Genomic DNA, 27,084 nt, shown 5'->3' on the forward strand with positions numbered 1-27,084 from the left:
TGGAACGTTTTTGTAGCTAACACGTGTTTAATCTGCGAGTCTTTTTATAAAAAAATATAAACAAAAATGGACCAAAACAGGCAATGGTGACCAAGGACAAAGTCTGAGGTGAATATTCCTTTTTTTCAGGTCAATAAATACATGCATTAACCTCATTTAGAGACAATATTTGTATCAAATCAGTCCTGCAAACAGCAAATAGGGACACCCAATCACCTAGTTTTTAAAAAGTAAACAATGAAGGACGAAAAAACATATCCAATTTTTCACACACACACACACACACACACACACCTCTGTCTGCGAGAGGCAAACTCTTCCTGGAAGCCCTCAGTGGAGCCTCTCCCTCTATCTCTGTAGGTCGAGGTACTGCCCCTGCTGTTTCTGGCTCCCCGGAAAAAGCCTTTCTTGAACTGTGTAGTGGGGGTGAAAGTTCGAGTCGGCCTGGAGATCAAATTCAAAACCTTTTAGATTGCATGTCTTCAATTTGTTTGCCTCCGTTGCGCCTTCTAGATTATTACATAAAACTCAGACACAACATGAGGAGAGATCTTGACATGATATTCTGCTGTCACAAACACATTTGTGTCTAATAAACACAAACCAAACAAGGCCTTGAAAAAGCTCCAATTCTAAGTACTTTTTTATTTACAAGTAATGATAATAAGCAAAATATTCTAACATCATGCTGAAATTCCAGAGAGAAAAAACAGATATTGACTTACTCTTCCTGGAAAGTTTCAGGGAATTCAAAGTTTCTCCTGAATCGAGTTCCCCCTCGTTCATCTGGCCACTCTCCAGGACGCAGCTGCCCCGTCTTCTCCATCTTGTCAAAGAATTTGTTTTGACACTCACGGCTAGCAAAGTCAATCTGAAAAATATGTCATTTCAAATTGGACTACTTTTTCAAAAAGCTAATTCATGTAGTGAGTGAGTGAGCAAGTAGGGTTTTACGCCGCTTTTAGCAATATTCCAGCAATATCACAGCGGGGAACACCAGAAATGGGCTTCACACATTGCACCTATGTCGGGAATCGAACCCGGGTCTTCGGCGTGACGAGCGAACGCTTTAACCACTAGGCTACCCTACCGCCCCCAATTCATGTATGATCATACAATAAAACTGCACAGGAAACATCAAACATAAAATCAAAACATAAGGCAGGACATCTTCAACTAAAGTATCATCAAATTAAAATTTGAATTTTCTTCATTCAGTTTTTTTCTGTTTCTTTCCATTTTGAGACAACAGCAAAATAACATTTCAAATGTGTATTGATGATCTTACCTGTATTTTCTTGCCTCCCAAACTCCGATTCCTCATCTCATTGACAGCGTACTGGGCATCATCAAGATTGGAGAAATAGATCAAAGCTCTTCCTTTAGTTCTGTCTATCACATCGTGACTAACTTCTCCATAGCGACCGAACACTCGACAGAGATACTTGTCACCAACATTGTCACCTACATTGTCAAGCCATACGCAGTTTGTAGGCATGCTTTTGCCAAAGCCAAGCTGAAAACGAATGAAACTGTGAAAAACACCTAGCAGTTTTAAAAATAGGAATGTGTAAACAGTAAACAGATATCATAACTAACTTCTCAGGGCATTTGAAATGTTCTTTTTTACAAATTAACCTTTCAGTGCTGCTGTTCTTTGAAGATGCTAACATATGATGAATACCATGATAAACACTATCCAGTTTTGTATCAAAATCGAAATCTAAGTATCATTCTAAAAGATTCACAAATCACTTAAATCACACCACATTACACCAACAGATACCTTAATTTTATTGGCTCCTATGTGCTCCCCTTCCATCTGTCGCAACGCCTTCACAACACTGACGATGTCAGCATACTGGACAAACGCATACGCAGAGGCTGCGCCTTGACGCTTGATATCAACATCCTGGGTCAAAACGTACAAAATATAGTAACATATGTCATTGTCTGAGCTCATTGTTTCAAATGATAATCGGACAGAATTGAGAAATACAATTTTTCTGCTGGAGCAATTGGAGCAGAATAGGCCCCCAGCCCCCAATGATTGTCAAAATGGACGATTAAATGAGGTCTGTGTGGTCACATTGAAACCACCCAATTCTCATTTTAGTTGACTCTTCTGACAATCATCGGCAACTGGAAGTGTATTTTGCTCCTTTATTCTCCATGGGGTGAAGCTTCTAAAAGCAAATATAAGACATCAACATGGTGGATCAAGAACACTACTTATATAATAAGAATCTAGATCAAACTATTTTAATATTAAAATTACATACGGTTTGACAGAAAATACTAAATTGACAGTTAGCTTGAGAAGAGTTTTGAATATCAATATCCAATTTTATGTAAAACTCACTATAACTTCTCCATATTCCTTGAATATCTCGACGAGATCCGATACTGTTGTATCCTTTTCCAGATTTCCTACAAATAATGTCCGCGTAGCTTTTGGATGGTACTCATCCAGCTCGGACTCGGAAGGACGGAATTCCGTATCATCTACTTCTGCAAAAAGACGACAGTCCATACTTGTTTGAGAGGCTACAGAGAACAAAGGAAAGCTCTTGGATCCCAATGGACTGGTCACATATGCATGGAAATATACAAAAACATTGGTGAGAAGGTAACGTTTTGTACTGCTTTCTAGCATTTTTGCAGCCATGTCACAGTTGGGACAAATAGTTTCACACACTGAACCCATAAGGGGGAATAGAACCCAGGCTTTGCTTATGACTGGCTAACACACTAACCACTGGGTTCCCCCAACTGTCCCTTAAGAAACAAAAGGCAATGTCAATATTAACATTTTACATTTTAACCAAGATACATGCACATTATCTTGAAAACTTCATTGATATTTATAGTGAAAAGGTCAATATAATTACACTGAATATTTAAGTCAATTTAATAAATGCTATAATTACTGATTGATCTTCCCACTACACCAGCACAAAATATAGTCAACAAATGATAGCGTATTTCAGCTAAAGAGCCAAGTTCAAGGGGTCCAGGGCAGTTTTTGATGATAGTGAAAGATGCGCGTCACAATGACCCGATGCTACACCTGGTGGTTGCATGAGTGAGACACCCATTCCACAGATCGGAATACCCTGTGCCATCTTCGTCACTGGTCACCCTTTCAAGGGTCACTTCCAAGCCATGATGATATGTATTATTTCCTTGCAGTCACGCATCCAATGGTTCACCAAACCCATATGCCCAAGCCTTTTACAACAAAAATGACCACTAACAGCAAAAACTGCGCCTGGACACCTTACAATAGGATAATAACCAAACCATACCAATTCCATATCAAATAATTGGATTTCAAATCAAGCTGAATTTCTGCATACTAACCTACACCCTCGTGCTGGGTAACTTTGATGCGAGTTCCAAAGAACATCTTATCCTGAGATGCTTCTAGAGCCTTGGACGCATCCTCTGGCCTGCGGAAACTGACGACGGCATAGCGCTCGCCTGCATCGCCCACGACCTGCACTGATGTTACCTTGCCGTGCTTCTTATACTCATGGAACAACCCATCACGTAAACTTGTATCTGTAAGGAAAACCAAGTTTCAATGCAACAATAACAACAAAGAAACCCTCACCTCAAACTGACATCACCATAATGGCATTATCACAGGAGAAAACAAAAACTTGACAAAAGCAAACATCATCTGCAATACTAAATAAGCAGCAAATTAGCCAACAAACACTACCTTGAAACATGAAGCTGAATTTACACAAAGAAATAATTCCACCCAAACAAAATGTCATCTTTCAGTTGTCAAACACGGGTAGGAATACATGTGAAATGACCTGAATTGAAAGCTATTTCTGTAATTTCAAAGCAAGTACTCAAATATACGTGCGCACACATACCACTAGAGCGAAGTGGTAACCCTGTCACACAGATGCCAAGAGGTTTCCTCTCAGCATTACTCGACTGGTCATCACTCTTCTGTTTATCGTGTTGAGAGTCCTTGCCATCCAACGATGGAAGCTTGGACCCTGCTGTGACCGACCCTTGTAACCGACTGCCATGACTGCTTCCCTGACTGATAAAAACATGAGAAACTATTTAGACATCCCCACATTTGAACTACATCTTAAAATGTGTTGCTGTTCACTTAATGATGTCCCAACAAAGAACAAAAATTATGTTGAATCGGACAAGTTGAGCATTTCATATTTTGTTCCTGTGTCATCAACTCAACCTCACTTCTCCATTGACGGTGCCCTTACCTCCGTGACCTTGATCTTGACCTGCTGCTGGGAGAAGACCAGCTTCCACTACTGCTTGATCGAGACCTTGACCTTGGTGAGCGGGACCGACTCTGGCTAGGAGACCGGGATATGGAAACAGATTTTATACGTGCTGGCAACTCTGCTGGGCGAGCGATGACTGGTGGATGGGGTGGCGACACTGCTCGTGTTCTGTCATACCCTTCTTTCTCCGGACCATACCCATCAATCGGCGGTCTTCCTGGTCTCCCGGGATAGGTTCCAGTTCTAGAAAGAAAAATGAAAAAGGTAAAGAAGCAATTCAGATGAGCAACCCAATAAATACGAAAGATATGGAAAAATGTGTCACATGCCCCTATTAGCAAGATACAGTCTTTGTCCAACCTTGGAAATGGTAAGTTTAGACATAACCAACCTATCAAGACAGCAGCAGAAATCAATATGCCATGTCTAGGAAGCCTCTCACTCCGTCCATTCAAGACTTAAAAAAAACCCTCTGATTAGGCTCTTTAGGCATTACACACATGTAATGTGCTGTTAGGTACCAATAACCCGAGATGTGGCTTTCTGCTACTTAAACATTCAAGTTAATATATTCCAACCAACTTGCAATATTGCTGATCGGATGGAAAATGTCAACCTCAGCACAAATCAAGTCACATGACCAGTTGAAAGTAGATTCAGTTCCTTTCACAGACAAAACTTTCCTTGTTGCATCATAACATAAAATCTTTGCACTTAGTCAATGGTCACAATTCGGTTCCTACAAGAGCGTTTCTGGCCAATGAGTTTATCATGATGATACCTCTGTCGTCCCATTCATGACTATTTCCCAGCAGGTGTCAGCACAGAAAACAAGTGAGGTAACGTCCAAAACAAAACCTAATACACCTTGTATTTTTTTATACAGTAACACAAGGACTGAAACGAAACTAAGGGTTTCATCTGGGAAGCATGTCTTATTCATGACTGTTGTAACACAAAAATATCCCTCAACAACCCTACTGGCAACGGGATTGACACAAAGCCAAATGAGTTCCTGGGGCATATCTAAAACACCTGGCAGTAGTTCACTTTGACAAAATATCTCCTAATCAATACACCAGCTAGACAAATGTAATACCCTGACACCACAACTACGTATATCTGCAACTGTCACCAAAGTAAAGATATCAGGCAAAGTCAGGAAAACAAAACTATTTACCTCTTCACTTCCACGAGAAACTTCACCTCGCAATAACGTCAATAGAAATGAATAAAACTTGTCAAAGCACCAGCCATTCAGCCGACAAATACCTCATGTGATACGAGGCATGAATGTCCCTCTTTAAATGGGCATAAGTTCACGGGATGATAATGCATCTAGGTCACCAAATGTCACACATTATTTGTCCTTAAAACATCGCCCTGAGTCTGTGTTCTGCACACTAGTCAAACAAACCAGCCTTTAATACAATATTGAGAAGCATGAAGTCGTACAGTACAGCGCAGATATGTTAACCTATAAGGGAGACATAATAACAACTCGAGTACCTGCATCCGGAACACTCCGCCATTATCTATGACACAAGCACATGCAGTGTATCATAATAACAGATTACACTGCATACTCACAAACAGTAAATACCACTGTAAATTTAACACTGTTACAGGATATGATTGATAATGAACGAGCAATAGTTCGAAAGAGGAAGCGAAGTCGAAAATAGCTAACTACCAGGGTCATATCATACTGACCTGCCAACTGACTTTTAACAGTTGAAGCAACACCGGCCGAAGTTCTCATCAAGAGTTTCTAACACACTGCCAACTAATATGATCAGCCGGTAAGGGAGCAAAACGGGCATGTAATGTCGAAAACATATTGATAACGAGCTACAGGAACAATCTCCTCATCACACTAGCAGCCAACAAAGCTGATACAGTGGTTACTGTGTAATTAGTGGTGAAGTTGAGAAGAGCCACTCATCAACCATTCCACACACAGCATCATAAAATTATATGTCACATGACAACAAAAATGAGCCTGGCAACGTGGGCATGTCTATTATTCTCATCTCATGACCTGTGATGACTCAGGCTTTTTACATGTAGCGAAAAAAAATTAAAAAATGGCTGGAATGAGTAAAGATTTATTAACTGGAGTCAGTGTAGCTCAGGATGGTAATTTCCCTCGAGGGTTCATCTATCTGTTTAAATTAAGATCAGATGAGAAATTTCAAAATGGCAGTGTGGTCTACAAATTTCAAATGCCACTGACTATGGCCATACAGCCAGATGTTGAATACCGAATCAACAGGAATTGGATAGAGAATGGTATGTTAAAAGTTGATTTGGCAAAACTGGTTTGTGTGTGCGGAGAAGAGTCATGCAATTTCTGTCTGTCCATAAATGGATTTAAGAGAGTAATTTAACAGCAATATCTTAATACCACAGAATGGTCATTTGAAGAAATCTATTAAATGTGCAATTTTCTGTGTGGTGTGGTGTGGTGTGGTGTGGTGTGGTGGGTGGGGTGTGGTGGGTGGGGTGTGGTGGGTGGGTGGGTGGGTTTGTGCGAGAGAGAGAGAGAGAGAGAGACTGCTTCTTCTCATCTATACTAATGCTGGTTTAGTCTCAACCCACTGAGATACCATGCCGCAGTTTAACACAGTACCCCACTCCACCTGCCCTTACTTCAGCACCTTAGTGCCAAGCGCCAGGCAGGGTAACAGCAAGTATCATCTTTAAACATATTTTGGTATGACATGGCCGGAAATCGAACCATGGACAGACGCTCTATCTATCAGGTCTTATTGAAAATAGAATTTTGGTCCTTTGTATGTTCATCTGTGTTCTGGATCAACACTGTGACAGATGACTTAGAAGACCTATAAGATAACTAGGGCTGTTAACCAAGAATGTGTGGTGTTTGTACAGTGAAGAGGTGGGTATTTATTAATATGTACAGGCTGTGTTTGAGAGAGATTATTGTGTCTGAAGTCAGATTTATAAGCGTCACTCTTTAAGTGCAACAAAATGAACTCCACTGGCATCTGTCCCCGGCAACCTATGCTTGTCTCCATGTGGGGATTCCGGGTTAGAATAGGTCCCCGGCAACCTATGCTTGTATCCATGTGGGGATTCCGGGTTAGAATAGGTCCCCAGCAACCCATGCTTGTCTCCATGTGGGGATTCCGGGTTAGAATAGGTCCCCGGCAACCCGTGCTTGGCATAAGAGTCAACTGAATGAATCAGTTGGTAAAGCTTGGTGACTTGGTTGATGCATGTCATCGTATCTCAATTGCATGAATCGATGCTCATGATGTCAATCGCTGGATTGTCTGGTCTAGGATTAATTATTTACAGGCCTTCATTGATGAAGGCGGTATTTAAAAAATACACACAGTTCCAACACACTCATTGATACCTGTATGAAAGATCCAACATAGTACGAGAACAGCTTAGTAGAGCTAAAACTGCCTTTTAAGTATTCACTTGATCAGCATTTAGTCATAATACACTCAGCATCTTAGTCGTTAGTATCTTATGGTCGTTAAAAACTTAGTACCCTAAATACATGATAACCCACCACACGTACCAGATGATACCACTTGTACATGACCCTGCTTGAAAATTGTGCTAACACAGCACACTCAAAACTGCATGCATTTGGACTAAACATGCTAAATAGGTATTGAGGTACAGTGACTAAGTCAAAATCTTATTTTTGCTATATAAAAAAATCACTGCAGATTATTGAAGCTGCACAACACAAATATTTCCACCTTTCCACATTTTTTGTAAACAAAAAGCTGCCTGAAAACTGACTGAATTTTTTTTCTTCAGCCTAATAGTTTAAGCATACTGTTCTAATTGTGTACTAAGTTCAAGGTGGAATGACCCAAATACATCAGTGAGAAACACGGACAAACAAGCATGCTAAATAGACAGAAAACAAGTTCACCTATCAGTGTGTTTTCCATGGGTGAATTTGCCCACCCCAAATATCCTCTCCCTTGGGCGTCCTCGATACTGTTGATCATTATTAAATACACTAGTTGGCTTTTCAAATGCAGTTGTGTCACTTGGAGGCAGGGTTTCATCTTCAGTTCTGGAAAACATAACATATTCATACAAACTGGTTCATAATGCCAAAATAGAAAGCATGCTGTTAATATCCAAATGTTCATGCACATGTTTAGTACAGGGCTTCGGGCATTGGCTAAAATGATAACAGTGGAATCTGTCAAAACCGGACAATGTCAAATTCAGACGTCAGTGAACAACATACTTTGTCTCCAGTCCCCTCAGTTCCTATATAAATTATCATTACTCAAACAGACCTACAACTCTCTAATTCTGACTTTATACACTTCGGACTTCAGACTACAATTACGTTACCCACGACATCGAACTGGACCAGACCGGAAGTCCTCTCACTTTGAAGATCCTGCATGTAGTCCTGATTTTAACGCTTTGTTGTCCGCTTAGGTACCCAGAATTTACTCACCCGTAATGACAAACTCAGCTTCATTAAATTAACTCAGCATCATGGGTGTGTCAATAAATAACGGTATCCACAGCTTGTCGTTATCAATCGCAATGGCTAAGGGAGCAGCAAGGAAAAAGCTCATTGAACTTACACTTACTGAGAGAGTTGCTTTAATTGAGGAATTTAAGTCAGTGCAGTTCAAAATTTGGCCACTTATTTCACCTCAAAACTGTGACTGAGGACACGATTTTGAAAAAACAATCTTCAGAAACATGAGCAGCCCGTTCTCAATGACTTTTTCAAGCAAAGAATGTTTTAATGTATATTTGACAGATTCCACCGTGTTTCAATTGCAATATTATCAATATCAACATAAGGTAATATCCTTGTCATTCCTTCTTTCAGAGATATTATCTATGTACTGCAATACATGAAAGCCTCAGGAGCATTCACTGGAGTGGAATTAAGCACATTATAACTTCTTGGTTATTATAATACTCATATTGCCTAATGTCCAATTTGGGTAGGAAGGCGTAAATATGGGTTAAACATCAATAACATTAAAATCTAGGCTATGCAATAGCACAGGCCGTAGTTCTTTCAGTCTGTGTTATTGTGTTTTCACTAAAAAGGAAAACCTTCAATTAAACAAAAATTGCATAAGAGGCAGTCGTGCATAAACAACAATAGCACAAAAGCATCTTTCTTGATCCTTCCACGGCATTGAAGTGTAAGCTAGGCCTTGCAACTGACATGAACAATAGGTTATATTGTGGCATTCTGTGGTGTCATGGGGTATGTTGAGCAACATTTCAACACATGCAATTCATTCCCTTCAACAGCAATCCAACTTTCCTGGGGCAGTTTCACTGACGATAATACCAGGGCATCCTCACACTATAATACCAGGGCAATCAGTTCCACTGACGAGAATACCAGGGCATCCTCACACTAAAATACCAGGGCATCCTCACACTATAATACCAGGGCAATCAGTTCCACTGACGAGAATACCAGGGCATCCTCACACTAAAATACCAGGGCATCCTCGCACTATAATACCAGGGCAATCAATTCCACTGACGATAATACCAGGGCATCCTCATACTATAATACCAGGGCAATCAGTTCCACTGACGATAATACCAGGGCGTTCCACTGACGATAATACCAGGGCGTTCCACTGACGATAATACCAGGGCATCCTCACACTATAATACCAGGGCAACAATCAGTTCCACTGACGAGAATACCAGGGCAATCAGTTCCACTGACAAGAATACCAGGGCATCCTCATACTATAATACCAGGGCAACAATCAGTTCCACTGACGAGAATACCAGGGCGTTCCACTGACGATAATACCAGGGCATCCTCATACTATAATACCAGGGCAACAATCAGTTCCACTGACGAGAATACCAGGGCAAACAGTTCCAAAGACAATATTGTGCGAGTAATCAGTTCCACTAACTATTACAACAGCAATCATTTCCACTGAATATATATGGTTGCTAAGAATTCTGGGTTAGAAAAGGGGTGAGGTAAGAGGTCACTAATTGGAATGGAGGCCATTCATTTATTTACAGACTGCTGCAGTGATTTTGCTGTGGAAAATGTCTTCAGGACATTTTGGATGACAATATATTAGAAAATGAACCGATCTGAAACCCTGCACTGTGATAGAGCAGGATTGCAGACGTAGAACAGACAATCCACAGAGCATAATACCAGGGGAATTCGACACAGTACCTCCATCACAAGCTCCACCAACCATAAAACCAGGGTAATCAGTTCCATATAATTCAGCACATATGCACCAGGTTCCACTGACTACAGTACCTATGAACTTGAGAACAGAATAAATGGTTCCTTTGCACTGTAACTACATCCTATTGAAAAAGGTTGTCAATACAGTTTTCTAAAACACTGTGTAAGTATGGATTTGTGAAACACCCATGCATATGTACTGCCTGTTATATAAAGAAACTCACAGATCCATCTCATTTATTGACCACAAAAACTGTGTACATAGGTAGCGTGAACAATATCGTGAGGACAATGGGCCTGACCATTTGATATTGTGGATGAGCCTGGGACAGTTCTGACAATAAGTAATTTATTACGGGGGAATAATAAAAGACATTTTTACACACACAAATAATAGTAACGTTTGGCTCCTCCTATTATTTTCCCTTCTGCTCAGCCCTTATGATAATGCTGTAGTCCTAAATGAAGCAGGATTTTTCTCAGGTTCAGATTCTGAAACAGCCATTTCACTGGGTTTCCTTTTCAATTTAAATGTAGTTGCTTCTTTCTAACAAAATCATATATTTTCAGAGACAACGCCTGAATTCTTGGGTGGCCATGGGACCCATCCATATTACTGGAACAAAAATGTTTTTCTTCCTCACATAAACATGTCATTCCTTAAACAAACTTCTTATGAAACCCAAAATCAACATTTGATATAATACCATAAATGTCATTTGTGTTCCTCCAACCCAAAATGTCTGGTCAAGTCATTAACAGCTGAAAACCAAACAGAGGAGGAGCTTTCAACACCTAAATGTTTGAACAACAACTTCACTGGATGTCTTTCATTCCAACCATATCTGATCAATCTTGAGACATTAAACAAGCCCTTTCCACACCCTTTACTATCTAGCCATGAAGTAAATCTCTCTCTCTCTCTCTCTCTCTCCCTCCCAAGGAACCTCCATGCACTTATGTGTACTTTAAAGCACAAGAAGCCAAAGACTTTTTATTGGGCCATAATCAGGCCTGCGAGTGTGATCTGGATGTCTGTGCCCCTCCCCCCTCCCCAGGGGAAGGATGATGGTGTGGGCAACTGATGGGGGGTCCCCTGATGACCAGGACTTACACAAGGGATTTAGCACAAGGGTCACAGTGTGAATGATGGGAATTCTTCTCTATAGGGGATCTAATAAAGGGCTGTGATATCAACACCAGACTGAACACAGGGTCCATTGGGTGGTATTATTGTCGAATGCTTCAAAAGGTTTGGTGATCAATTGCATTGCCTTGGTGAAGTATCGGAGCAGAAGCAATGCCGACGTCACTAGGCACATAATATGCACTGGATTTGAAGTCGTGATCAAAGCTTCACTATGGATTTACTTTTCAGTTCAGCTGCAGTATTGACATTTTTGAGTCAGCCAAAATAGCAACTTTAATCAAGATGGTTCAGTCATTATTCTGCCATTGGGGGAGATCAAGGGAGTATCACACACCAGGGAGCTTACACAACCACAGTCATTAATCTTTGGAAAGTATTTCTGGAAAACAAGAAGGCAATGACTCTTCTCTGAGGAGGGGGATGGTCTCATGCTATGCTGAACAGTTCCTGGACTGTCTACACTTATTAGCAGGAATAACACTCTCAACTGAACCCTTAAAGTACAGCTCACAAAGGAATGCACAACACAGGATGCTGATGGGCTTTCCATCCTAATCAAACAGGAATGTTGAACAGATCTACATTTTAGAGCTTGATCAGTTTGAGATTGATTGGTGAAGGGTCTTATTTCTCATGCAGTGTTGAGTGTATTGCAGGGTCTTTCGGTCTTCTTCCACCATTGTACTGGTATTCAAATCTAGGGACCTTAAATCTGTCATCTTAAACATTAGGGTCATGATAAGGACTCTTCAAAATTCATGAATCATTTCAAACTCTTCTGTTTAATGCGACCAACAAGTGGCTTGAGAATCAGTTCAACACGACCCCATATTAGAAGTTTCACAAAACAAGATGAGAAGAACAATTCTACTTAATTAGATGACACTACTGACTGCATCTTTGTGTTGCCTGTATGTGTGATGTGCTAATTTTATGTTTTTCTCCAATGTGTAGACTCCTTGGGTGGTCAACAGTTTATACATTGAAAATGCACATATCAAATAGAATTCAAAGGGCACAGAACCTTCATAAATCAAGGCATTGTATTACATCTTTGTCTCGTAATAAACTTCCATCAGCTGGACATGGCAATTTCTCCTTGTGCCAAGATGAAGTGATTAATGTATTTCTGACCAGTTGAAACAGGCCAGGTGCTGTTCCCTCCTGACAATGGCTGCCTCTTAATATGTTTATATGAAAACCAGATTATTGTGTTGAACAGTCAGGCTTAGTCAGACACAAATTTATTATTTATTTTAACTTGCATGTGGTGAAGACAAACATAAGGTTGCATTTTTTAATTACAGATTGCACTGATGCAAGTTGTATATGGTCAAATTGAGCCCTGCTGACCAGACATTACTTGAACCAGAACAATAATAAAGCCGCACAATTCAGTCTTATGTGATGTGCTGTTGTTTACTTCAGATGACAACACCGTGGCCAACATAATTCCACTCCAACATTTATGTGCGCAAAAATGAATAAAACTGACCAGACAATTATTCACTGATAAATTTCAAAAGAACTCATTCAAAAGGACTAACATCAAATATTTTCCTCGACCTATTTCCTATTCGGAAGTGGCCCTTCTGAGCATGTATCCTGATCGGACATGTTTGCCTACTAAACTCAGTTAGACTATCACCCTTGGACAGCAAGGTCAACCGTTGGTCATCTTTCCAATTCGATGTTTAAGTTAAAGCCAATAGCTACTTCAAACAGTTATTCGACCATCTTGATTTGAAGGTTTCATAAGCAAGTTTCTCGTCCGCACCTTCCCTCCGTATCTAAACATGAAGAGTGAAAAGATCCATTAGCCTTTCTGCTTGTCTCATTGTGATCCCAACAGCCAGCAGATGTGGACTGGATCATTACATCATAAGTATTTCATTAAGTTACCTCATCAGACAGACAACCTTCGGGCTGCGGCCTGCAGGCCTTGCTGACCAAAGGTCAAGGCCATGTAACGAGGAATTACAGTACTTCATTGGAGTTATTACCCTTCAGAAGTACTATAAACAGATATTGTCCAGTTGGGGAGTACTGACCAGACAGAAGATGCAGATCAAGTATGCCCCTGGGAAAGATTGTTATTACACACCAACAGCTTAATCCACCGACAACATCTATGTATTTCATGGTCAACCAGACCCACAGGCTTGGATTATTCATTGTCTCAAGTGGTAGACCCACACCAATTCAGCTGCATACCACCGCACATATCAGATATTCAAACCTGCTTTGCTATTTCAGAGTCTGGGGCACCCCAACTCCAGATGTTTTATCTGTCCCTGGAATGGTCATTTGCACCACTCACTCTAAACAATTCTGTCAAGATAATATTTCAGCCAATGCCCCTTTAAAATTTATGGCCAATTAAGGCAAAGCCTTGATGGTATCCTGAACTCTGAACAGCCTCCTTCAACCCAATGGCTGTTGAGGCCAGGTGCGAGTAGCTGGTTTGCAGGACCAGTTTAACCTCATTGGTCAGGTACAATGGGCAATTGCTCCCAGATGGTCTCTGCAGGAGCATTTGATGAAGCCCCTGCAATTGTCTAAGCCTACTGGAATGAGAAGCATGTTTTTAGTTAGTCTTGGTTGTTTAATGGCATGCAGAGCTGTGTGTCTGGCAAAGGCTTCCTCATTCATTATTTGTAACCTCACTCTGCAGTCACAGGGAGGTTGATCAGACCATCACGCAATGTCCATTCCCATTCCACTATTATTAGTTCCAGAGATCGTTCGAAAAGAAGGCAGAATCGTATAGGATCCATTAAGCAGAAAGCCATGGACTCAATGTATTTTTACTCAAGTGCTTGAAAAGAAAATCACCATATGGAACACCAGTTAGCATTCTGAAATGTCAGCATAATGAAGTACAAGAACAAAGGACCTTCTGTAGTACCTCAATACAGCAGTCTACATTATCAACCAATCAGGCAATTTGCACTAAACCAACTAACCACAAGCATTTCAGCTCACAGACTTTGATGTAAATATTCTCCCAACTTTTGTGGGCATTGGCTCTTGGTATCCTCCATGGCATATTGACAATCTTGTTTGGCAGCTGATTCAGTTCTTACTGTGATTGAAATTTACAATTAGTACTCATTAATGATTGATACCAGGGATTTATAAAGTTGGCTGAATAGCCATTCCCATTTTCCTTGAGACTTGCACCAGTTGGTGAAGAAAATATGTCATAGGCACAGTTTTAGTCAGTTCGAATTAATTCAACCTAATCCATGAACTGAATAGATATTTCACTGAAGCAATGTTAGTGCTTAATGCTGTTTGTTCCAACAACCCGTCTCTAGAAAGCTTCTCATTATAGACATGATGATCAAAACCATCCAGGCTCTCAATAGTTGGATCGTGCAGTGTACAGAGAGAATTGATCCAAGGTAGTTACCATGGCAACAGGCCATTAGAGTAATTGAGGATCAAACATACTGGAAGGTGGTTGTCAATAATGTCTGACACTGCCCATGGGGTTGCTATCTGTATTCAGAGTGAAATGAGATTTTTGCCTCCGATAGCTGGGCTATTGACCCCCAACCGTAGGACTGAGGGATATTTGATTCTGTATTCTCTTTCAACTCACCTGTTACTTGATGGAATTTTATTATCACTGTTCTTCATCTACATCTTGATCAGTAACTACAAAGTAGTATTATGCCGATTTCTTTTTCTCTCGACAGGGAATTCCGCTGAATATTAGATGAACATTGATTTGCCGAGAGTAATGGCAATGTCTCCCATGTGACATTAAAGACAATGTTTTCAATATGAAAGAGAAATGTCAAGCCACTGTTGTCATGGAAACACTGCATGTGACATTTCGTCTAATGAAATTAAGCTCATCTAAGATGATTCCTTCTTGTCACAGAAGGATGAGAAGGATGAGAAAAATACACGTCAGTGGTCCATTATTTTTCACGATTCCATTACATAAAGACTTATTTCCAGAGTTTGAACAGCCCTTCTAATGTTGATCATCATTTCAGTTAAACTGTACTTATTTCAAGTTTCTATCATGTTTTCTTTGTGATGCCAATTATTTGCTGGGATCAAAAACAGCATTGTGCCATTTGTGTCAAGCCATCTCCGAGGATTTCATACATAATGCTGGATGTCAGAACCAGCCACCACTCTTCAATTATGAACAACTCACACTAACATTATTAGTGATCCAGAAAGGTCAGCCCTATATTTTACCCTGTTCAAAATCTGCTGGGAACAAAGAGGTCTGCCACTCGGCCAGCTAAGTACAACAGTTGTGAAAGCCTCATATCTCAGAAGCTCAGCGTCCACACCCCTTCAGCAGTCCCTTTGTGCTCCTTGCTTTTGTCTTGTGAAAGGGCTGTCAACCCTGGCCAGTCTCCATTAATATTTGAACTGGGAAACTGAAGACTCCAACAAAACCTGGCGGCCATCTTACCCCCGTCAATTCTGGTGAAGGCTGACATCAGTAAAACTTGACAAAGTTCTCCAACTTTTTCCGATACTGATCATTCAGATATTGTGCAAGAATCATAAACAGATACTTTGTTTTTAAAGGTTTTCCAGCATTTCTGTTGCTATTTTCAGAGGAACAAGAAATCTCTTATTGAATATCATAAAATGGTGATTAATGGTTTGAAATTCAAGAGGATGTCACAATGTCTTGAAACCAAATGTTTTTCTTGACTGCTTCAAAACAAAGTATCAGATATTGAAAAAGACATCATAACCAGTGTCAGAACTCTCTCTATTTTGACAAAATACCTTTCAAAAAACTATTTCCTAGTAAACCATGAATGTCTGTCTGTTAGCCACGTCAAATATCAGCTGGCCACCAATGATATTTTGTCCTCTCTGTATAAGATAATCAATTTGACAAAATGGCTTGCTGTGATCAGGATTATCAATAAATAAGGAGTTATTTACAGACATGTAATGGAATACCGTGAGGCGAAAACAGAGCATTGTGTAATATCCATCAGAACATATAAGGAACAGAAGAAAGAAAGCACAATGTTCGAAACTTAAGACCCAAAATGGTTGTAGACGGGAGAAAACCAAGTCTGCATAAAATGAGTGTATGGACCTTCAATCTACAAAAGGCAGTCTGGGAAATTTCACATTGTTTACATCAGGAATATTCAGTTTGCAAACCATATTATTATTTTGTTCTTTTCGTCAAAAGCATCCATCTAAATTTTGAAATTTTGGTTCAGACAGAGGCCACTGAAATAAGAATGTCAGGGATCTGTGGGGACTTCTATCACAACATAGAAACGGAACCACTTATGATACAGATGGACATGAGAAAAAGCAATGGCATTTGATTCTTTAGTCCTCTCATGTGTATTTTTCTTTATGTAGTTTTCCATCTGCAGCTATTATAGACAAAGCTGATCACGTTCCTTGGAGCTCAATACATTAAATATGCTTTCTCCTCTGCTTTGTCTGCCTCAAAATCAGCTTTCATTAGAGTTGTACACTGGGAGTCAGTGCCAATAACCACAAATCGGTGCCTGATATCGTAACCTTGTGCACATGGCATGTTGGTTGAAAAATGACTGGAAAAGTGCCACACTCAGCAATATTCCAGCCACATGACAGCAGTCTGTAAATAATCGAGACTTGAGTAGACAATCCTGTGATCATGAGCATTGATCTACGTGCCACCTTTAAATCAGTTTAAAATATGTTTAAGTTAATCAATACACTTCATTTCAATGCAATACACAACTCCATAAAGTCATGATACAATACACGATACAATATGCAGTACAATAATTACAAACTGCACTTCACATGTAAAGGGTTCTTTTTATATTTGACCTACCGTTGTGATGGTGATTGCATTGCAAATTGATGCACACCAAATGTCTTGCAACAACAATGCAACATAATAAAAAATTTAAAAAATTTGAACAGGAGTGAAGTCCCTTCAGATGCCACAGTGAAACTAGTTCTGTAGCTTGAGTATAAATTTCATGGAAAAGCTAGCCAGCCATTCAAAATGGTGTGATTACTGGAGGATAAATCACAATGATACTCCATCAGTCATTGTCAGTGTGCATCCTGAAATGAGATCTCGTGCCTCATGTAACCAAATCAGGGTTAGGTCAATCTGACCTGGCCACAGATAATTGTAACCAAATGGAGACAAGCTACTTGTGACCTATGTAACGCTTAACACATCATGTTGACACAACAACCCAATTTGGCTTATTCAATATTCCCTTCACATGAATGAAAGTCAGTTCCATCATAAATCCCAACTGTTTTATACACATAAGTAATCAAGATGGAGAAATCAAACCACATGATATCTCATTACATCTATTTCTGATTACAATCTGATCATGTGTGCCATAATCACCATTACCTGGTTTCATGTTAAAAGGAAAAAACAAAAAACTGGAAGATCGCATTAAAAGTTATTGAAGTGATTACTTCAAGTTTGGGCAATATCTTAAATTCCACAGCTTATCTTTTGACATTAAACAGGTTTCCATGACTAACTCTCAAGAACTGTTTTTATTTCTATCTGAATCAAAGCTGCAAGCTGCTGTGAGGTCTGTGATATCTTCAACTTGAATGTCCTGGGGACAGCAGCACATTCTTCACTTGTGAGCAACTGCCTCAAGTTGCCCTTATCAGAAACGGCACATCTGAAAGGCTGGTTTCTTCAGTTGGCACCAGCTTCAACAACCTCTTTCAAATATGCTCCAACAGATTTCCTCCCCTGTGCCTGTTTGAAATTCAAACCTACAGGCAGAGAACCCACTTGTAGAATCTGCAAATGGGTTTAGGTAGCCAAAGCTGGCAATGGAAGGTCATTCTCGCTTCAACAAGTACGTTGGGAAAAGGAAACTTCCTGGTTCACAGATCAACACTGATGTCATGCTTTTCTCACAGAAGATAGACAATTCCAAATGTCTCTTATACTGCTAGTTCATACTGACATAATGGGAAAATGCAAATTTCCAAAGATTGAGAATGCTTCAAGTGAGTGTTTGCTTGCTATTTGTTCTCTTGGTGTCACATTAAAGTTCTGAAGATACTTGGTGTTCGTAACATAATTCTTCTTCCCATTCCAACAAATTTTGCCATAGTTATGAAATAATTCTGGCTGCACATTATTTGTGATCAACATAAAATGTACTTTTACTCTTGTCCCAGATATTAGAACTTGACTGACTCCAAACCCTGCTTCACACTGTCACTGATAAATGCCTTTAAAATGTCATCAAATGTCTTCATGACATATTCACACAATAATCAACATTCATTTTTCCCAAACAAGTCAAAGATTTACAAAGACAATAAACTATTCCCAACATGTCCAATAAGTAAATGTCCACACATTCACATAAACATAAAAAAACAGATCTAAGACACAAGTTGCTTATCACTGACGATGTGTTTCCCTCACATCATAAATAAACTAGCTGCAAACAAAAGTCATCGCAATATTTAATGATGTAGGACATGTCCAGGTTATCCTAAACGAGATATTCATATTCCTTGCAGCCACAAAGGTCACATTTTAACTCCATAATGATCCAAAATAGCCTATTTGTTCATACAATACTCAACAAAGGTGAACTGGCAACTCTCCAACATTTTGAGTAAAAACAGGCCACCTTTTCCTTCTAAATATATCCTGTTCACTGGCAGATGAAAATCCAGATAAACACAGGGCTAGCAACATTACAATGGCCGATGATTGTAGATACAGTAGAAGTCTGCCCCAATCAAATCGCTGGAATCAAGGGCTGGCCTCAACACCTGTGGCACTTAATGGAAATACACAGGTATCTGCTATGTGAATGTTACACGTTTTCAACTGCTGACGCGGCAGGGCCCTGCCGGGTCCAGATAGCTTCAGCTCTCTCCTTGGTCGACTGTGTACAAGCTGGTGCTCAGTTACACTGGAAAACTAGCCCTGAATAAACAGCATGTGCAACTGAAAGGCAATTTTTGTTTAGGTTATAGTGTGAGAATGTTGATATTTTTGTTTAACATCATCTATTTTCATCATGTTTCTTCCGATACTTCCCTCTTGAAAGTCAGCTACTTCAAATATGAATTTTCAGATGGTCAACTATAAAAACTCATTTTTTATGGCAATCCTCAATATTTCATATTTATGTTAAAAAAATATGAAAAGAGTTTTTCAGAAAAAAACAGCTGTCCTGTCAAACAACAAGTATTTGTGGAAGTAAAAAATGAAAGCATGAATTATTCAACAAAAACTTCAAAAGCCTTACTTAGTCTACTTTAGAATGCTGAAGCGATTACACAGGGGATGTGTAGGCCAGTGAATATGCAGAGAGGCTGTATTCATGTCCTGTTGATCCACATGGGCCTCACCTTCAGCCACACAACTGCTCAGTGATTGCATCCTGTTTTCCTTATGACAAACTGACAGGGAAGCAGATGCCATGGAGATATGTAGAGGCTGTTTCCTGTAGACAGCCTTGAGGTTCAGACTGCTGAGTTGTCACAGCAGATGGCAAGGGGTCATATTTTAAGTGTGGCAATGTGAAATTATTGACCATGATGAGATTACGTTAACATCAAATTCCTCATCGCAAAAATAACCATGATGTTTGCCATCAGTTTTCTATGTCATAATCAAATATTGTTTATTTGACTTTTTATACCCCAGGAAACAGCATTACTCAGTGGAAATAGAAACTAAGATAAAGTACTGGTATTGCAGTGATTTGATAACCTAACGCATAAATGTATCACTTTCCTGTTGTCATTACAAATGAGAAAACCTGGCACATGTTTATTCAAAATGTGTTGGAGGCAGAAGTAACAATGACGCAAGTATGAGAGGAGAGCCACAGCAGTGCTTGAGGGCAACCACAGACTAGTGTTCACTCGTCAGTTTCTGCACAAATTTGAAAATGTCATCACAAAAATACTCCTTCCTTTCACTTCTATGAGTTGGACAACATGACATTTCAATTCTATAATCCAAACTTCATCTCCTTTTGTTCCATCCAGTCTCATTTTCTTTTGTCTACACATTCAATTCTGTCAAGCCCCTCCTCTAAGCATGTGCAAAGGCTGAGCTAGACTCTTGGAGATCCTCATTATGGCACATACATCAAGTCAAGATGGCAAGTGCACGATGTGAGCGCCATCTAAGACTGGCCGCACATGCTGAAGAACTCTGTTTGGTGAGACAACAAAGTCCAGGAGGGAGCCGAGGAAGCCCCAGTTGCAGCTGCCGACTTTGATGACATTCTGTCATTGTCAGATTGGAGGAGCTTCCATATCCGACTGTCTGGTGTAAGAGCTCCTTCAGGATATATATGACACTCCCATGCTTCTAACAGTGACTGTTTGACTAACTTTGAGAATCAGACCTTTGAAATGGATAAGGACCATGTCTAATTAGGTCAATCTTCAAAGTATCCAAGAGCGAAGGCCTTAATTTTCACCTCTGCTCAGACGTCAAGACTAGCATGTGCGTTTGAAGACAACGAATAGTTCCAATCAGTAGCATGTACCTGTACGAGGTCTAACGACCATAGCATGTATTTACAACACAAAAATATCCCCCAAAACTCTTGCTGAAAGTTGAAAACAGTTTTCAGTAAAGTACACTGCCTATAATGTTAGCAACATTATTTATGCAAATGTCAATCCTGGATCTGACATGTTATGCACAAACTCTTACATCTGTCATCCATGATGTCCTGTTTATTCAAGACAAAACAAATCAATAAGGGCAACCCAACACCCAATCCAACACAAAGGGTGAACAGACAAGGTGCAGCAGAAAGCATACAGACTCAACCATGTTTTCCCCCCAAGTTGAATGACATCTGCTCGACACAGCAGACTGTATGACCTTATGAGTCATCTAGCTGACAGCAAATTTTGCATGTTAGACAAATCCCAGTCATTGTTATTTCTGATGTCAACAATGTTTGATGTAACACCAGCCTGGTATCATGTGTGAAGGACGACTGAGAATAACAGTAACCTTTGAACCAAACCCATGACTGTGTACTGCATTTGCAAGATTGGCCCATTTTTAACTCATTACTATGTAAACTAAATTTCAAAACAAATCTTTAATTCCCCACTGCACTGAAGTCAATTATAACATCTCTTTTTTTAAACTCATTTCAGTGCGTCTGGAAATCTAGAATTGACTTTTTGTCTTCAAAAATTTTGCAGCCTTTACAACACTAACCTAGCACAGGAGAACATTCTATAGCTTATGCAATGATATTCCCTTTTTTGAAAATACATCCAAATCACTGGAAAAAATCCAGACCTCTTCCATTTCCCTGAAAATTAAATTCACTGGAGCAGATTCCAATCAACAAGGGAATGATATTGGTAAATCTGAACATGGTCCAAAATCAAAGCCATATAAAATGGAGGCTATTGCATCAGTTGCCGGTTCTCCTTGCCAGCAAATCATCAACAGCTACCTTCATCCAACCAATAAGCACAAAAACAGGCAAAAAGATGGCAGGCAAACTTGATAAAGTAGAAGCCATGCCTGACTGGGGGCCATTCACTGCATCGCCTGATCAATCTGCTCGCTCTATTTTCGTTTGATGTTAGTACTGCCCACACACTTTGGAAGTTTCCTTGGCTTCTAATCGAAGAATAAAAAACTCGCAAATTAGATTTATTCCCCGTAGAACCTAGTCAGTGAAAGAAAATCAATTATTAATCCTGCTCCCTGAGTGGTTGCCATGGCAACCAGACACTGAGCGAAGGCAATCAAATTACCTTGTGGAAAGTCTCGCCTCAAGACATTCTTCATGATTAGTGGCTATGTCGATTCTGAATTTGTTCCTTCCACAATAGTCTCAGTCACACCAAACGGAAACCTCACCACTAGTGAAACAAGGGAGGACCTTTTCAAGTCTCGGATTGTCATCTAACTTCAAAAAGATTGAGAGCAATAAGAGAAACATCTATTTACATATAATAGTTTCAGAATTGGCCATCAACACCACTGGTTGCATATTCATTGATCAAGGATGCCCTCACACCACCTAGTATCATTTACACAAGATTACGGTCAAACTTGGACACGACCAGGTAGGGCTGTAGCAATACACGTCATGTCGATACAATTCATATCGACAGTAAGGTTGCATGTGTAGACTCATAGTCTCTGAAAATATATAATTTTGATAGAATCAATTAAATTGAAAAGGAGCCCCAGGAGGATGGGAGATTCAGACACTATTAACATCTGCATTGGGACGACATGTGCTGGGATCATTATCAATAAAAACAATCCCATTCTACAACCATCAAATGAAGGTCCCCAGGTTTTACAGTATGCCCATATATTGGCCCTCTTGCTGAGGTCTGTCCTCTCCCCATTGAGTGCTGCTGTCATCCCCTCATGTGGCCTAGTCTATTCCGTTATCGTATCTTCTTACAGAGGAAACCTTTTCAATGAAAGTAAAAAGGCCAACAACTGTCTCATACTTTGAAGATGCCCTACACTGAGACAGCACTATACAAACATTGTCTGTACAAAATGAATCGGTTTTGGGACAAAGAGTACCGGTAAGTGAAAAAGTCAATCAGCTGAGATCGTCCTCTAAAGTGAGTGAGTTTGGTTTTACGCCGCTCTTAGCAATGTTCCAGCAATATCACGGCAGGGGACACCAGAAATGGGCTACTGATACACCTTGACTTGCCTGTTGGATACTAACTGGACTGCATACAAGGCATACATATTTCACACACATGGAGCAGGACTCACCCTGTGCTTGTTAATTAAGATGCAAATGTTAGAAAAGATTTCTGACCTCTAGTGATGATGTTGGTTAAGCGAGTGATGATAGTTTCATGTTTACTCTGTATACGGACCTCTGAAGGAGTTCTTGCAGATGATAACAGACTCTGAACCTGAGGGAAATCTACACTTGCTTCATTTGGGGGTTTTGCATTACAGAAAGAGCAAGGCAGAAGAGAAAATAATGGTTGAGGAACTGTGAAACTGTGTGATAGATAGACAACATGACACGTGTTCTGAAAACAAAATGACTGAAACTGTGGCTTGAGCCTCTCTCTATACTTGTATCATCTTGTATTGATACATGACTTTCCAATACAATACTCATATCATTGCACAAGATATTGTATTGTACAAAACACCCTAAAGGGGCAGGTTACAAAATCTATAGTACAAATATAACTATATATAACTCAACATAGCAGGACTTACACATTGCACGCAGTAGACAATATTGGACTAATAACAGCATTTACAAGAGTTGATGTATGAATGGAGACAGATCTTCTGGAGAATGTATCATTAATAATTTTGACGGTGACATTGCTTGGATTTATTATCTGAGCTGGAGAATTGACTTCATCACAGTGTCACAATGCGCTGAGCATTCCGCGATTCTTTACTACCCTAACACCAAGCTAAATGTAGTGGTAAAATTGCAAAATGTGAGTCCTTTGTCATGAAATATCAATCCCCAAATACAACCATGGCAACAAAGCGTAAATATTCCACAGACCATTTCATCAATGGTCATTTCCTCAAGGCCTACACCATAATCAATTTTGAAATGAGTAATAACAAAGGATGCATTAACCACTCTTTCAACCCCTCCAACCAAAACGGCCAAAACTAATAGTGGTATTACCAGAGCTTACCAACCACAAAACAGTCTACATTCATCGAGATTAATCCAAAAGCTGAACCCTTTTAATCGTATAGTAATAGACTTCACAATGTCCACTTATTGTTCTCATGGGCAGACTTCAACGTGTGATTAGGGTCTAACAATGACGTTTTCCACCCTGTGGGGATGAACAGTAAAAGTTTCAGCATCAACAAAGAAGTGAGGTAACACTTGTTACCTAATAGGCTGGATAAGTCCTAGCACTGTGTAATCATGCCAGCTTTGGCACAATGCCAAGTCTATACTTCGCGTGGTAAATAATTAATCAGCCCAGTCATGCTGTCAACGGAACGACATGATCATCATAACCAACCACACCTGCCGTCTCATATTCACATAATCCATTTCAAAGCCGCTTGTACTCCAACTGGTGTGTTATGAAAGAGCAGTATGTGGACTTTCATGACACAAGGTGTTTTGACGAATTGAATTCATGACAACATTTACGAACATTCACTGGATGCATTTTCATTGATGCTCTTAAGCAACAAAATAAATAGCTGATGATGACAAAATAACAGATTTTGTAAGCCTTCCCTTTGCACTTTTAACCTGTGTGCAAGAAAAGAACCAAGAATTTTTGTCAAGTCTAAATGACAATTAAAGGTTGAAACAGTTCCCACAATATACATATGGTATCAATGTCCACTGCTCTGTACAAACAGTTCTCTCTTTTCTAACCTATTCTGCAAGATTCTCATGACAATTTACATCTGACAGGGTTTTACCCTGACTTACAAAACTGTGGCTTCATGGGACCTGCTATAATTAGTTTCATTATTTAAAGGAAATATGAGGTCCTGCAAAGTATTGAAACGGTATACTGTACTTCGAAAGTTGATAATTATTTTAATAACAAGACGTTTAATTTTCTTGTCCAGAATTTGTTACAATGATTATTATTATGTGTCCCTCAAAACGCAACATTAATATTTTCCTGTATCCATTCTATTTGTGCAACACTGAAGGCACATTTCGACGTCGCTGTTGTTGGAAACATTTCAACACTGTGCCTGAGCTCGCAATGCAAAAGCTGACTGACAAGCCTATAAAACAGGTTTTCTTCAACAGCAAAAAAAAAAAGGCACACCTTCCCAGAAACGCTGTGTAGACAACAGGATCTTCTATGAACATCTTATACTACACTGAACACAGAAGATCTAATCGTCACAAGACATATCCAACATGTAAGCAAACCTAATGTGAGGTGGAGCAATATGCAGCACTCTTTTTTCCATTGTGAAGAGTGCAGACAAGACGGGGGCTGTTAAGCAAACATCTTCAGATGTATATCCTCGAGATGGGTGTGTTCCATGTTGAAACGAATGACTGTATAATCTCAAGTTGGAAGGACAGTTGGTTACAAGCTCAACTGTCCATGAACCAACAATTCACTAACCACAGAACCACAAGTCTGCAAGGGATGTTATGATACTGTAACATAATGCATGGAAGCGTCACTCACCAGATACACAAATACTGGGCGCAGTGTCTTATACAGGAAAACCTTTATTTATGCAAGTAAGACGAATATGGCTGTTGGTGGGACGCATAATGTGGTCTGTTTGATGAGAGTGGGTATTATGGCATTGATCAATGTAATATTCTATAAATTTAACAAGAAAACTGGTTTGAAAACATTTGTGGTAAGTGTTATCACATTTGATCTTCAACCCTAGTTCAGTGAAGAGAAAGGTGCCTGTCACAAAAAACGACATCTTGTTACTCTACAGTACACACCATTCACTGTTTTAGATATTTCAGACGTTTACATGTTCCTTTGTAATTTTTTTCCCATTCAAAGAAAATAAAGAATTGTGATTTTAATGCCAGGGTGACGTCCTTGTGCCAAGCACTCAGTTCATATCATAGTGATTGGGGACGAAGTAGATGAGGCTGGACAAAATGCCATGGCATACCGGAAAGCTAAGGTGGGTAAAAAATCACTGATAAAAATCCAAAGAAAATTAATTCCACAAAGGCTTTTGACAAAAGCAAGTCAGAAACAAACAAGTGAGGATTGACAGACAGACAGACCATAGTACTGTCAGATTTACTTAAATGTAAACCCAGCATTACAACAGACAACATAAAACTGTGAAACAAATCTATTTAAATTATCATTTTAGTCACAGAAGGTGAATTTGGCCAAATTACACTGAACAAAATACTTCAATCCATGAGGACTGTGTTCACACTTTTCAAGCCAACCCAATAAGTCCTCAGCCATCACTGTTCCACCTTCAGCGTATGAAAACTTCCATGTGTGTACTGTTGTGTGTGAAAGTGTACAAGGACTATGCACGTGACATATATATATACAGCTGTTTCAGTGAATCTTGCCTGTTTGTACTGATAGAAATGACCTTGACACTCCAGCAAGGTCACCATCTCTCTGCTGCCACCATTCTTCCATTTCCACGGCTCAAACAACAAAACCTTTGTCAATTCATATTTGAAAATGTTTATTTCATAAAATCTCAAACATGTAAATAGTCAAAACATTTCTAAATAGAGCATTAAAAAGCCCTGTAAAAAAGTAACAATCAATAAATTCAACAAATGATTAGTTAGCAATTTTGTGAGGAAAAAATAAACTTCCTGACATTTGCACCTTGAAGTCAATTCTGATTTACAGAAAAGAAAGAAAAACTCACTTCACAGATGAGAACAAGGCCAAACAGAGAGCATTTCCTGTTAGTAGAGCGAAGCCAGGGAAAGCACTTGTGGTTATTT

At 39.6% G+C, this 27,084-nt stretch overlaps 1 protein-coding gene across 4 annotated transcripts in view; it reads right to left on the reverse strand.

Annotated features, from left to right (window-relative positions):
• LOC139477775 (protein split ends-like) overlaps positions 1-27,084 on the reverse strand; it is a 65,928-nt gene that overhangs the window by 20,274 nt on the left and 18,570 nt on the right. For 2 of the 4 annotated variants that reach the window (XM_071260189.1, XM_071260188.1), the window contains exons 3-11: positions 8,200-8,346; positions 4,254-4,520; positions 3,891-4,066; positions 3,364-3,564; positions 2,363-2,547; positions 1,787-1,912; positions 1,289-1,516; positions 726-871; positions 295-444 (exon numbers count right to left, since the gene is read on the reverse strand). In XM_071260189.1, the coding sequence (XP_071116290.1) occupies positions 295-444; positions 726-871; positions 1,289-1,516; positions 1,787-1,912; positions 2,363-2,547; positions 3,364-3,564; positions 3,891-4,066; positions 4,254-4,520; positions 8,200-8,346 (1,626 nt within the window). The remainder of the gene's footprint in view (positions 1-294; positions 445-725; positions 872-1,288; positions 1,517-1,786; positions 1,913-2,362; positions 2,548-3,363; positions 3,565-3,890; positions 4,067-4,253; positions 4,521-8,199; positions 8,347-27,084) is intronic. The other 2 variants (XM_071260190.1, XM_071260191.1) reach the window with 2 other exon arrangements.

This window comes from Haliotis cracherodii, unplaced genomic scaffold, assembly GCF_022045235.1.
Source record: "Haliotis cracherodii isolate W230 unplaced genomic scaffold, xgHalCrac1.p SCAF_35, whole genome shotgun sequence".
Taxonomy (NCBI): domain Eukaryota; kingdom Metazoa; phylum Mollusca; class Gastropoda; order Lepetellida; family Haliotidae; genus Haliotis; species Haliotis cracherodii.